The sequence below is a fragment of the Coloeus monedula genome (assembly GCF_965178545.1).
Source record: "Coloeus monedula genome assembly, chromosome: 2".
In the NCBI taxonomy this organism is placed as follows: domain Eukaryota; kingdom Metazoa; phylum Chordata; class Aves; order Passeriformes; family Corvidae; genus Coloeus; species Coloeus monedula.
Genome location: NC_138782.1, coordinates 15,651,343 through 15,665,261, shown reverse-complemented (window position 1 = coordinate 15,665,261; position 13,919 = coordinate 15,651,343). Strand labels below are relative to the sequence as shown.

The 13,919-nt window shown below is 37.3% G+C and overlaps 1 protein-coding gene across 2 annotated transcripts in view; it reads left to right on the top strand.

Annotated features, from left to right (window-relative positions):
- Nucleotides 1–13,919, top strand: part of NVL (nuclear VCP like) — a 39,709-nt gene that overhangs the window by 23,851 nt on the left and 1,939 nt on the right. For both annotated transcript variants that reach the window (XM_082303003.1, XM_082303002.1), the window contains 4 exons: nt 3,411–3,517; nt 7,205–7,281; nt 8,776–8,864; nt 12,700–12,770. In XM_082303003.1, coding sequence (XP_082159129.1) covers nt 3,411–3,517; nt 7,205–7,281; nt 8,776–8,864; nt 12,700–12,770 — 344 coding nt within the window. The remainder of the gene's footprint in view (nt 1–3,410; nt 3,518–7,204; nt 7,282–8,775; nt 8,865–12,699; nt 12,771–13,919) is intronic.

Sequence of the window (13,919 nt, the reverse complement as noted above, 5' to 3'; positions counted from 1 at the left end):
AAGATAACATCTAAGAAAAGCACTTAATACGTGAGGCATGGAACAATTTCTTTCATAATAGTTCTAATTCACACAAATTATATTTGTGCATTTCAGCAGCCCTTGAATGTTGTGTATCTTTCACAGTAACTTCAGTTGTTAACTGCAGCGTTCGCTTGGAGTCTCAGAAAACCTTTTAGGGCTTCTGAGCCTGCATTTCAGAACATCACAAATGGGAGGGCCTAGATCTTGTGTACTTCAAATATATTTTTGAAAGCTGTAGTGAGACTATAAGAGAAGTTTGATGGACTCACACAACAGCTGTCACTGCTGGTATGCACTGAACTTCTCTAAATGTGGTTGGCTCCTGTACAGTTGAGATAAGAAATGAATAATCAACTAGAAACGAATGTGGGATTAACAGATTCTATTTAGAAAAACAGAATGTCCCTGTTTAGGGAATTCATGCACAGATACTTTCAATAGAATGTAATGATTCTGTTAAATTTTGCAATAGTTTGAAGAGCAGTGTAGCAAACTGTAATGTGACATAATTCTCTAGAGGTTAGTGCCTGTTTTAACTATTAAAAACAAAGCAAGGAATAGATGTACTCTAAATATCTTCTTATGTAATTTTGTCAAATTATTTGGAAGATGATACTGCTGTCTTCTAATGACAGTCAACACCACTGACCACCTCAGAAAGGCAGAAAATTATTAACTAGACATTTCTCCTAATGGGAGTATATTCTCTCTGTGAGACAACTGCTTGGAAAAGAAGTGCTGTGTTTTATCACATTTCCATGCTTCACTTCCTTTCCAACTTAAGGGATAATAAAAGGCTTTGAAAGGGGTATCTGCGATAACTACCTTAATTTCATTAAAATATTAAATGTATCTAAAATGAGTTGACTTTCTTCTGTTCAGATAACTTCTAAGGTAATAGATATGGAGAGAGTGTTATGATTTATCAGGGTGGAATGTTTTGAAATTCCTTAAAGGGGAACATTATTCAGTTCTTTTGAATGGATATGAGGTGCATCTAATGAGTTTGCCCAATGAGTAAATACTAATTTTCTGCATTATGTGACTTGAGTTTTCAAGAACTTAAGGCCCAGGTCTGAACCAGAAGAATGAAATTAGTTGATTCATAAGGAGATGGGGAGTGTAGATCTGTGTTTTAAACTTTGGTGTGGTCTTGTTGCTGTAAACCACCATTACTGCAGCTTATCAAGTTCTGTCAGTTGTGGTAACTCTTTGAATGCAGGCAGTGTGATCATTTCCATACAAAAAGATGAATGCAACTTCAGACCACATCACTGACTTCACATTGTTGGACAAATAGCAAGTACCATGTTCTCAGCATGCAAAATGGAAACAGTATTTTCCATAGCAAGCTTAATATTTTAAAATATTATTTAGTATTTTAATTTTGGAATGTTAGAATGAAGAAATCAGCAAGTGCCTGGTGTTGTAATGCAGTCCCTATTGAGAGGATTTGTTTTGGTGTTTGTAATTGATCCTTTGAGTGAACTTTGTCATCTCCTATTAATAATGTGACAAGAAACACAGGAACAGGAAAGTGCACTTGTGTCAAAAGCAAGGGAAAGTGTCATCTGGAACGATGCACAGATGTGTAAGTAACATGTTTTTGTCTGTGCCTGTCATGGCAGGGATTCTGTTTAACCCTTGTTTCATCTGGCCTGGATTAAATTAATACAACCAGTCATTACTTCTTTTTCCCCCCTCACCATTCTCATCACAGTCGCAGTAGCTGATTTTTGCTTCCATAAATGCTTCTGCCCATGACTGCTGTATCTTAGGGGAAAAAAATGCTTTTGTCCAAGGAAAAGATAATGGAGTTGTTCTTTAAGCAGAAGTGGGAGAGCAACTGGAACAAAACTATGAGTATCTTTAAAAAGTGGATCAAGACCATATTGTGGTAGGATCAGGTAGTTCAAGTCTTGACAGAATTGAGCAAACTTTTTTCATTTGCAAAAAAGGGACAGCTTTACTTCCCTGCTATTGTTTTAGGGCGTGGGTGGTGTCTGTTTTCTTTAAAACATCTATACAGTAAAGATTAGCAGCTTCACTTTTCCCACATTTCACTTTAATGTAAACAGCTGCAGTTTGTCTGCTAGCTCCCTTTTGTCAGCAGGGCAGAGCCAATGCAGGCTGTCAGCAGCCTCATTGGGAGGCCTTGATCATTTCCAGCTTTAGACTTAGATGGAGCTGTCAACTGCCACTTCTGGGAAAGGTTCTTGCAGCAGTTACCTCACACATCCATAGAATTTATATACTTGAAAATAGTCTGTAACAGTAAAAGTATAGATTTCTTTATATCTTCTGTGAGTGCTTTTGTGACTTTGCTGCTCATGTTGCTGTGGCATGTAGGATATCATAGAGCCATAGAATCATTTAGGTTGGAAAAGACCTCAAAGATCACGGAGTCCACCTGTTAACTCAGCACTGCCAAGTCCACCACTAAACCGTGTCCCCAAGTGCCCCATCTACACATCTTTTTGGTACCTCCAGGGATGGTGAGTCAAAAGAATTCCTCAGTGAAGTAGAGCAGTTAATACCTTTATTGGTTTTTGGTAGATGGGGAGATAGGGCATCAAGAAGCATTGAGAAATACCATGCAGTTTGTGCTGAAACACAGACAGAAGTTGAGGCCTTTTCCAAGTTACATGCCCTGTCTGTATCTCTTGTTATACCAAGAGCATTTATATCCTGACTTAGTTTGTGTACATTCAGTAGTGAAGCCTGTGGTTCTAAAAGGCTGCTATACATTTCTGTTACACTTAAGCTTTGAATGATTTTCTAGAAACATTTGTGATAATTTTTGCTTTCTTACTTCTCCACACATAATACATTTGGAGTCTGTAGTTCTTCCTGGGAAACAAATTCTGTACTTTGCAGCTATATTTAGTACTTTCATGGGTTTCCTGTTTTACCATTCAGATTACTATTATGTAGTAGAAATGCAAATGACCAATAAAATTAAGTTTGCATATGGGTGGTTGTGATTGGCCCTGTGTACTTGTTATGCTTGACTTATCACTGTCCCATTGGGTAGAGTTCCTCCCAGTAGAACAAACTGCTAATAATTGATGTGGAATTCCTCAGCAAAAATGTTCTAATTCTGTATTGCCAGATACATGGTTGTCTTCATCTGTGAAGAAATGAAACTGGTATTTATGAGCCATCATTGAGCAGATGTGGCTGAACTGTCCTGGGTGGTAGAGACAAAATTCACAAAAATGAAACTTTTTCAATCAGCTACTTTAATGCTCAGAGCTTCACGGCACGGCACAAATGCTTCTTGGAGTCTTGGTACAAATATGCATATATTCCTTCTCATGTGGAGACTTTCCTAAGGGTGCATCTCATTTCTGTGTTAATTCTTTTCTATTTTTCTTCTCCCTAAGATATAATTGACCCAGCTATCCTGCGTCCTGGTAGGCTGGATAAAACCCTCTATGTGGGTTTGCCACCACCTGAAGATCGACTTGCTATTTTAAAGACCATCACCAAAGTGAGTATTTGGAAATACAGCCTTAATCTTGAAGCTTGGTGGAATGATGTAAGACAAATTAAATGTTACAAAGAATTGCAGGATCCTGTCTCATTAAATACTTTCACGTATTCCATGAGGTCATAAAAATAATCCCTCAGCCCATCTGCTGTTAAATTTGCTCTGAGATTGCAAGGGGCTGATGAATCTTGATTAAAGCAAACCTGTTAAACACAGAAGTTGCTGCCTTTATGGTCATAGTTTGAACAGATTTAATTAGAAGATTCCTATCTGTGTGAGTAATGGGCCTAGAAGTGTTTTGTAAGCTTTTTTTGGGAGGTTCCAGACATTCACCAGAATGATTCACAAGCTCCATCTGTATTTGCTTAACAGTAATTGTGACATGTAATTGGCTTTAGGATTAAAGGAAGCTTGTGATGATAGAGGTTGTAGGTTAAAGTAAATCTGAAAATGTGAAATCTGTGCTTTTGTGGGTCCTCCCCACAGTTATCAGCACAATCTGCCACTCAGAGACTTGGACTATAGAATTCTGTGTGAGTATTTCTCCAAGTATGGCACAGCAGCAGTCAAGGCCTTAAAAATGAACATACAGAGCACTATGAATTACTTGGATATTTTCTGCTTTTTTCCAGTAGATCAACACTGAGTGTTAAGAGCAGGTGTTCTATCAGATTGGGTTTTTTTGCTGCAAAGGAGACAAAATCTTTACTATAGAGGAAAGATAGCATTATGAGAAGTGTGGCAAAAATTACTTAGTGTATTTGTAATAAAAGATAATCCCCACTTGTGTAACCTTAAAGTTGTGGTGTATAGGCCATAGTTGATTCAGAATTCAGAAAGTGAGAACTTGTTCAAGCCTGTTCTTTCATGCCAAAATGGATGTTCAGAGAGTGAATTCTCATTACAAATTCAGGATTTTAGACTTTCCTTCGTTTGTTCTCTGCATTACTTCATGGATGAAAATATATTAAGTGTTCCTCCATTTGCTATTTGCACTAGACCAGTTTGTTGTTTTTAAGTTTTACAGAAATACTTCAGTTAATTATTTTTATAACCCTGTTCTTAAAGATGATTGCTTTTCATGAGATGTTGAGAGAAATTGAGTGTAACATCCTTGAATCATTTTTCAAACACACTGTAAGGAATCATGATGTTTGTTTTACCAAATTTATTTTCAAAGGTAATTAGGGGTGTAGGAGAATAGTGCAGCAGAGCTTGATGCTTTGCTCCCTTCACTGGAGGAAAAGGTGGTATTAAACAGAGCTGATTTTGCTCACTCTCACAGGCTTCCCTTGCTCACACTCTCACAGCTACATGTAGTCACCAAGATACACAAACGCACCTGGCAGGGGCAGGATCACTCGTGGGAAGTACTGAGAATAAGTGAGAATTAAGTTCTCACTTCATCTTTTGACTTCCTCTTGTTTGGCAGTGACCAGCTGGTTGTTAGGGAGAGCTGTTTTCAGTTTCCCATCAAGAATCAAGTTCAGAATTGGGTTTACTGCCATAAATCTTGGGTGAGGTTGCTGAAAAGTGTCTTTGCTTTCTTCTCCTGGGAATCTTTGTGCCTACAGTCCTATCTTCCTGTTGGGATAACATCAAGAGGCGTGGCAATGGGATGTGGTAACCCTGTTATTATCCCATTGCCAGAGTATTTTTGCCTTCTGCTGAGAAGTCATATTTGATGTGGCCTGATCTGCTTATGGGCCTTCTTGTGACAGAAGGAATACATTGCACAGTGTTTATCACCTTGGTTTCTGTGGATCCTGTCACTGGTTATCATGTCACTTATCACGCATTTTGGAATGCAAGATGCTTTCATGCATGCTTAATTCACACTAGTCTGACTATTTTGATTACAAATCCTTGTGGTGAATGAGGAGTTAAATCTTTAAAGATGTGTAGGAGTTACCTGAAAGAAGAACGTGGAGTAAGACGAGGGGAAAATGTGTTAAATTAATTGAAATACTTTAATTTTTGTCAGATTTCACCCTTGCATTCCAGGTAAGGAAATTTGAAAAATTTGAGAACACCTCTGCTCAAGGCTAGAGAAAACAAAATGTTTGGTGCAGATGTGAGTGGCTTCTGGATGATGGCATGCATTCCCAGAAATCTCCAAGGAATACACACACAGCATGTGGAAACAGAATCACTGCTGAATGAAAACGTGGATGCTTAGAAAGGCAGCATGAGGGATAGAAAAGGGACTTGGGGGAGGAAGACAGACAGCCTAAATGTAGGCTGAAACTTTGTTGTGAAAGACTTTTATTTCAGTTAACTTGTACAAATCAGTCATTCCCAATTATGCACATTATGCAAGAGAATCCTGTCTTCACATGTTTCTGTTACTACTGGACTGACATTCCTGCAAGCTGCATCAAGCTCCTCTGCTGCACAGAGCTTGGCACCAGAGCAGGCAGAGCAAAAAATGCCCGGTGTATTTGCTCCTCAAATTTTGTAGTAGTGGAGAAGGCATCTCTCTGGCTTGCAATTTCCTGTAAGAATTACTAAAATTTCCCATATGAAACAGTATGAAGCTTCCTTGTTTCCAGGTTAAAGTCTCTCCTTTCAGGATGTTTTCAAATCAGGCTGCTCCTTTATTTTTTTGTTACTTGTTATGTTACTATGTTTTTTTTCCCTTTCTAACATTTAAACATTCATTCAAGATTGTTTCCTTACTCTGCCTAATCCTTGACTGTTCCACTGCCTGTTAAGTATTGAAGTGTTTTAACTTGCCAGTTACTATATATTTTATTTTTTCTCTTGAATATATTGTAGATATGCAGTATATTAGTTCCTCTGAAGAAGTCAAAAAATAATTATGTGAATTTGTTCATTTCTGTCAAATTAGTTTCTGGCAGAAATTCGTTATTGTATCAAAAAAGTGTTCTTTCCTGTCAAAACTCAGATACTGTTTGATACAAGAGACATCTTGAATCTCTGCACTATCATGATACTACTTTACTGTTGTCTAAGGATAACAGGGAGCATCTCCAACCTTAACAGTGTTTGGAAATTTTGTTGGCTAGTTTCAAATACCATTTATAATGCAGTTTAGTATTTTTTGCTGTTGGAGATGCAAAAATAATAACAAAAGAAACCACTTCTGGGATCTTTTTGGAGGAAGGAATAATAATGTGGAAAAGTAGTGTCCAAAAATCTACAGTATATGTAAACCTCTATGAAATCCAGATGGAAAACTTCTAAGTTTGAAAATTCATATCCAGAATATAAAAGATATATAATTAATTTAGTCTTAAAGGTGACAAGAGTAAACTGACATGCCTATTGCTTAGCTGTTTGATTTCAACACACAGTAAAACTAGAGGAGCTGCAGCTAATCAAAGCTGCTGAAGCAACCAGCTATTATTGTTATTCCACATATGGAATAGTGCTGGTGCCACAATGCCCTGTGGCAGGCTGGCCATCATTTCCTTAGAGAAAATCTAATCTGTGGGTGGCAAGTAAAAATTTAACAATACTTAACATTTTATAATTAAATAGTTTTAAGGCTGATTATCCTTCTTGTCAGTTTGACATTAAAAATATTAGTATTTGTGGATATTGCATGAAATTTGTCAGACCCCTATATGATTCCTGATTAAAGATAACTAATCACTTCAGGGATGGCATATGTAAAAAAAAAGTTTTCTTACCTTCTCTTTTTTCTTACCTCAACCCCTTTAGGATGGCACCCGACCTCCACTAGACAGTGATATAAGCCTGGAGGAAATTGCTTACAGTCAGCATTGTGATTGTTACACGTGAGTACCTTCTACTTTTGACTTTCCTATTTAATGTGCAGTGCCAGCAGTCTTCTGATGCATGATCAGGTGTGTTTTGTTGGTATTATTAAGAGGGTTTCTCAACTTCACAAACCTTTGCCCTCAGGCTATTTTTCTTGCTTTCACTTGTGCTTTTTTTCCAAGAAGTTGGTAGGAATATATGGGTGCTGAAGTCTTCTTCATCTGGAAAAGTCCTCTTCATGTTGTAAATACAGAACAGTAGGGGCATCTTGGTTTCCCTTGCTTTTATTTTATAATTCTTGCATCATCTGAGGACAAAAGAGCCCTCTTTAAGTTGTGGGCTGATAATGATGATAAAAGCAAATTGGTTAAACAGCCATAAGCAACTTGTTTTGTCACAGAGTTGAGAGCAATCTGTTTGACAAAGTAATGAGGGCCCATTTCAACTTGTGCTTTGGGAATAGCAAGGTGTGGCTTTAGGGAAAGCTTGATGGCCATATCTGTCAGAATTATTTGCAGTTATGGTCCATAAAACTTAAAAAGCTTTAAGCTATTCAGTAAGTTAATAATACTCAATGTTTTTATGGAGTTCACAGAAGATAAAGTTTACGACAGGCTGCTTGCCACAATATTACTTGGGAAAGATGAGTACTTTTTCTTCCTACACCTTTCATTGTTTTATGGTCCAATGTTGTTCTTTTTCAGTGTGTGGGGGTTTTGGTTTGTTTTTTTGTTGTGGAGTTTCTGTGGTTTTTCTGTTTGGGGTTTTGTTGTTTGGTTGTGCTTTTTTTGATGTTTGAGTTTATCTGTATTTTGAGTTTGGGGGTTTTTTGTGTGTACGTATTTGGGTTTTTGTTGTCGGTTTTGATTTCTTTGCTTTTGGGGTTTTTTTTGGTTTTTCTTTTAGCTGGTTTGGTTTAATTTTTGCTTTTTAAATACTTTATGCCTAGTACCCCCAAATGAAGCATGGGGAGTTAATTTTGAAAATTTTTTTTGGTTCAATGACTTTCACCAGCTGAAAGGTTTGTGAAAACTTCCAGCTGTTCCAGTTCCAGGAAACTGGAAACAAGTACTTAAACTGATCTGACCATGTTTTGTAGATACTGTTATTTTAAGCATGTTTACTGTTCGTGCAGCTTTGAGCAACTTTTTGTAAAGATGAGGGACTTCATTTGATTCTTTCATAAGATTTATAAAAAAAAGAAGTTATGATCCAACCAGGTGGCAAATTATTTATCAACTCTTTGGCGTTTTCAAAGATGGGGTTTTTGCCTCTTCCCTTGCTTTTCATTCATTTGACCTTAATCTGTGACTAAAATCTGAAGGGCATCACTCCGTAATGCAGGGTGCAGACTGGGTAGTCATCAGGCCTCTTTCCAATGTTCTTAAGATGAAACTTTGTTACAGCACAACCAATTTTTAATGTAATTTTTAGTGTCTTGCCTTTCTATCTGCCATCAGCAAAAGACAAGAGGAATTTTTCTCCAAGTAATCTGTTGTTTGTATCTCTAGAGGGGCAGACCTTTCTGCTCTTGTGCGTGAGGCTTCCCTTTGTGCCTTGAGACAGGAAATGGCCCTGCAGAATACTCAAAGCAGGAAAGGTAAGAAAGCTTTAAAAAGAAAATCTTAACTGAGTAGTGACAAGATAAATGGAATGTAAAGTGTTTGAAGTAGTTCAAGACAAGCATGAAGCTGTGCAAGCTGTACATCATTGATTGACTTCTGAGCCAAACAAAAGTCAGTCACATAAGGGGAGGTAGGGGAGGGTACAGGAAAAATGGTTATGCTGGAAAGTCAGCATAATTTTTATTTTTAAGGAATTGAAGCTTGCAACCCTAAAGAAAAGATTCTGTTAAATGGTTATGTAAGCTGATTATTTTCTAGACTAAATACCCCTTTGCCAATTTTCCCTATCACTACCAAAGACTAATTGTGCTGACGTATTTGGGGGAGGGTTGTAAACTGCACATTCCCTGATCACATACCTTTGGCCCCCAGCTGTGTTGTGTAACTGAGCATGTACATCCAGCACTGATGGAGCTGGGGAAATCTGGGTGCCACTTTGGATCTTTGGTGCTTAGCTCATCAGTGCCTCTTGCCAGGACTTTAACAGGGAGTTATAAATTGATTCAAGTACAATCTCTGCCCTTTCATTATCTGTCTGAACTTCTGGTATAGATTGTGTGTTCCTGGCATTATTTAAATTATAGATTGAAACTTTTATATAACATGCCTGTCTAGATTTTTTTCCAGTAATTTTGTTTCTTATTTTACCCTTAAGTCAAAATGCAAAGCTAAGATGGAATTGTGACTTTTCAGATTATGTCCTTGGAAAATGTCATAGGCTTTCATTATGCCCCTGATTTCTAAGAACAACACTGGAATTTTAATGGCTTTGAATGATTCTTTTTGATCTAATACCTATCCAGTCTTGTCTGGTTTTTAGCAACCAGTAGGTTAACAGAGCAGTGTTTGTATTCCTTGTTCTGAGGCAACAAGCATGTTCAACTAGAGGGGGAAAACACCCTGAGCTATAAAAACCTTTGCTGTTGTATGACTTAGTTACCCATTTTGCTTGCTGTAGCTGGAGAAAACTCTTGAGATGGAAATTTCTGAGTTTATCCAGTTCTTTTTTATAATTGTTCAGAATAGAGCAGACTTTATTCAAAGCTGTTCATCACTTAAATTCAGCCTTCAAGTTAGGATTGCAGCCTAAGCACTGACTGTATGGATGTGTAGGCAGCCAGCAACAACTCCCTAATATATGCATGGCTTGATTTGCATGTTTATAGCAGCTGCTTGCTTGGACTGTCCTTGGACTTCCAAGACATCAGCCTTGATTGATATGAAAACATATAAGGTGGTTTCTGATTTGAAACCCTGTTCATTTTTATCTTCAAGATAAGACTGGGGATTTTTGTCCTTCAGTGTGACAACAGGACACGCTCAGCTGCCTCCCTCCCATGCTCTGCTTGACTGTGGATGGGTGCTGAGTGTCCTTCTCAGTCAGTGCTTTGGAATCAGGGCTGCTCCTTTCTATTCTGGAGAAACTGTTGCAACTTCTTGTTAGACCTAGTATTTTCCTCTGGAATAAATTCAGGGGTGTGGTATTTTTAACACTCAGCAGTAGTTTGCTTGAAGGTAATTTTAGAAAGGGAAATGGAAAGGTACCCCTTTTGTGATATTTTGTAGAACAATTCAGAAATTCTGCTGCCAACTTGAACAGGCAAGCTGATCATGTTAGTGACTATGGTCTGAGAATTGCCAGATACAGTTTGTAGGGGAAATTCCAAACAATTGGGCAGATTTCCACTTTTATGAGGTCCTCCTGGATTTCTTCATCATTGGCCCAGCATTTGACTGCCCAGAAGGGTTCACTGTCATTTGCAAACTTGGAGTTTCACTTCTGCCTCCCTTTTCCAAACCACTCAAGATGCTGCATAAAAGTGGTTTCAGCAGCACTGCCAGAGTGGGACTCACCCTACTGCAGCAGTTCCTCAGAAACTTTGGGTGAATACCATGTGCTCCTGGGGACTTCTTCCCATTAACATCTTAACTCACCTCTTTGGCTTGATCTTGTATATTTATTTCAAATAGATCTAGTTGCAGAGAATGTATAGGGTATGAGAAATATCATAATAGGAGAGATTCTTACCTATTTCAGCTGCAGTGACAAATACAGACCTCCTAAACAATGACCCTTTTGGTATGTTTTTATAAAAGACAGCCAGTGGCCCCACATCACCTGCATAGTCTGTAAGGCTATGAGAATCTGGGAGACCTTTTGGTAGAGCAGTTAAGAGCAATTGTGGTTTAACAAGTGAGAATGAAGTTTTGCATCTTTGCAGTTGAATTTGAAAAGCAAGATCTGGTCCTTGTTTGATAGGAACCACCTATCCCTCACTCATCTATGTAAATAGGAAAACATCAATTTAATATTTAGTGTTTCAAGTACTTGGTCTTTTTTTTAAAAGATTGTACCTGTTGATATACTTCATTATTCCGATTTATCAATATAAATGGTTTTAAACAATAAAATATTTGTACCTACTTATTCAGACTAAATGGTTTTGTCATCAGAAATCAAGGCAAAGTGTGTTAATGCAAGTAGCCAAGGTCTGGATTACTGACAGCTCCATTTTCTACATGATCAAGCTCTAGGCAAGCTTTTATCACATAATAAGCATGAAGTAGCCTAACTTACTCACAATGAGAGGTAAACTACCCAGCAGGAGATTTTGTCCCTCCCTATAGCATTGTCACAGTTTGATGTAAAAGTTACATGCTTAAAAACAAAAAGTGAAAGCAAAACTGAATTCTTGTAGGTTCATTTTATTGTTTTATGGAGTTTTAAAGTAATCTGACTTCTCAGAAAGTCCCAAATGGAACTTTTTCCTTACTGTAAATAGCATTTCCTTGGGGAAACAGGTTAAATTCCTAACATTTTAAACTTGCATCTTCAATTTTTCTGGGTGTAACTTTATCTGGTAATAGGAATGTTGAATATGAGTGCCACAGAAGTGAGATGACAGAGCAGTGAGGTTGTATGTTTAGTTCAGTGAACTTTAACCTTCATCTTTACTTTAAACACAGGTAATAATAACTGTAGGCTATTTGCTCTTCTGCTTTCTACCTTTGACAAGGTATATTTCATTTTTAATTTAGTACCTTCCATTTGCTATTTAGTCTTTTACTATATCAGCAGAAGATTTTTGTTCAACTCGGACTCAAAATATATTAACAGTTTTTTCATGGTGGCACATCCCATTTCATGTGGCAAAAGTGGAAGTAAAAGCAATAGTCATCCTAATGAAAGACATTTAAAAAATGCACCGAACAAGACTACAATTTGTATTTCTGTCATATCTGATACCTGTGCACAGTGTCAGCTTGTAATGAATCTTTCTAGTAGTAGCATCTTGGGATGTCAAGATTAAACAAGGTACTGCCTTGTGAGAGCAGAGAAATCCATTACTTATTTGAGGTATGCTTATGTTTTAACATACTAAGAAAACCTGTTCAGAAGGCTATTATTAGGAATAATTACTGTGGATAGCTGCATTAAGGTCAAAATGGCAATTTGCATAAACTTAAACACAGGGAGTTGTAACAGTGAAAGCTTTCATCACTTCTGTCTAACATCAGAGAAGGCAATGATATGAAGCCAATTATTTAGAAATTGAGTAGAATTGGAATGATAGCAAAATGTTTTCTAGGTACTGCTTAAATAACAGGGAAGCTTAATATTAAATTTATGTTAAAAAAAAAAAAAGTGCCCCAAACTGGAAACAACAGGCTTTGAGGGATTCACTTCCAGAAAGGTTAAGGGAATTTAGTTAGTTAGGTTTCCTGAACGCTGCCTTGAAATACATAAAACAGTCACTTAATTGCCACTTGTCTGCAATTTTAGTAATTTATTATGCTCTGTTCTTTAAGGAGGAATCAAGATTTCTCGTAAACACTTTGAAGAAGCTTTTAGGAAAGTGAAGTCTTCAGTATCCAAAAAGGTAAGATAATATTCGAGTATGTAAAGCTCATTACTCCCTTGGGAAGGACACTCTTGTGATGCTGGAGACTGGTGGGAATGGTTAAGGTTGCAGCATACTTGGATGTATTTCAAACTGACACTACCTGTTTCTGCATTAACAAACCTGATGTTTGTGTTAAGGTCAGGAATTAAAGCCTCCCTTTTCAACTGTAGATGATGCACTGCATGTAGGGGGCTTACCAAGATACCAAGATTATCTTTTAGTGTGGTGCCTTGGACTTCACTGACATTCCCAGATTGATTATTAACCTGGCCCTAAGCTCTTATGGCTGCTGAATTTTCAGTTAGAAGTCAAGGCCTTGAGAGTGCACCACATCCTGCCACAATCTTTCCTTCCCCACGACAATGACACACAAAGAGTCTCAGCCTTTTCTGTTGGTGTGCAAGAGATGTAAATTTGACATGGGACATAAAACACACTTGATTATCTTAGTTACTTTTTATCACTCTTTTCATTATTTGGATTTGTCAAGGAAGTCTGTTGTAAACATTTCCTTATGTCCCGTTCCTTTTAATGACTGAAAGGAAAGCTGTTCAATCACCTTAATTGCTGTAATTTTGAAGTTAATAGTTAATGTATAGGAGTTGCTATTATGGCAGAGCTTGTATATAGGTCTCCATCTGTTGCCAAGAGTGTACTGCAGCCAGAATACAGCAATGTATTCACTTCTAATGCTAGCCAGAGAGAAGTTAGCTAACTCTTTCCTTTTATTATTATTGTATTTTGATGGTCAGTGACCTTTCATAAAATTAAAAAGTGATCTGTGGCTCCAAGAACCTTTAAAGATGATGTTGGTTGTTGTTTTCCCTTTGCTAATCACTAAGCAAACAGCCACAAAAATGTAAAACATCTCCTCTAACATAGGACAGGAGTAATAACTGTTAAGTATTAGAACATATTTCTTCTGGTTAACCAAAAATGTTATTCTGCATCTCAAAGGCAGCTTAAATATCGTATGTCTGAGAGTCCTATATTTCAATTATATTCATCTGAAGACTTTTCAGTTAGGTATTTTGAAATATCTATTGCACTACAAGATACTTATCTCCCATTTCTAGAGTCTATTTCCTATCTGCTAGACAAATTCAGTCTGACAAAAACTTTACA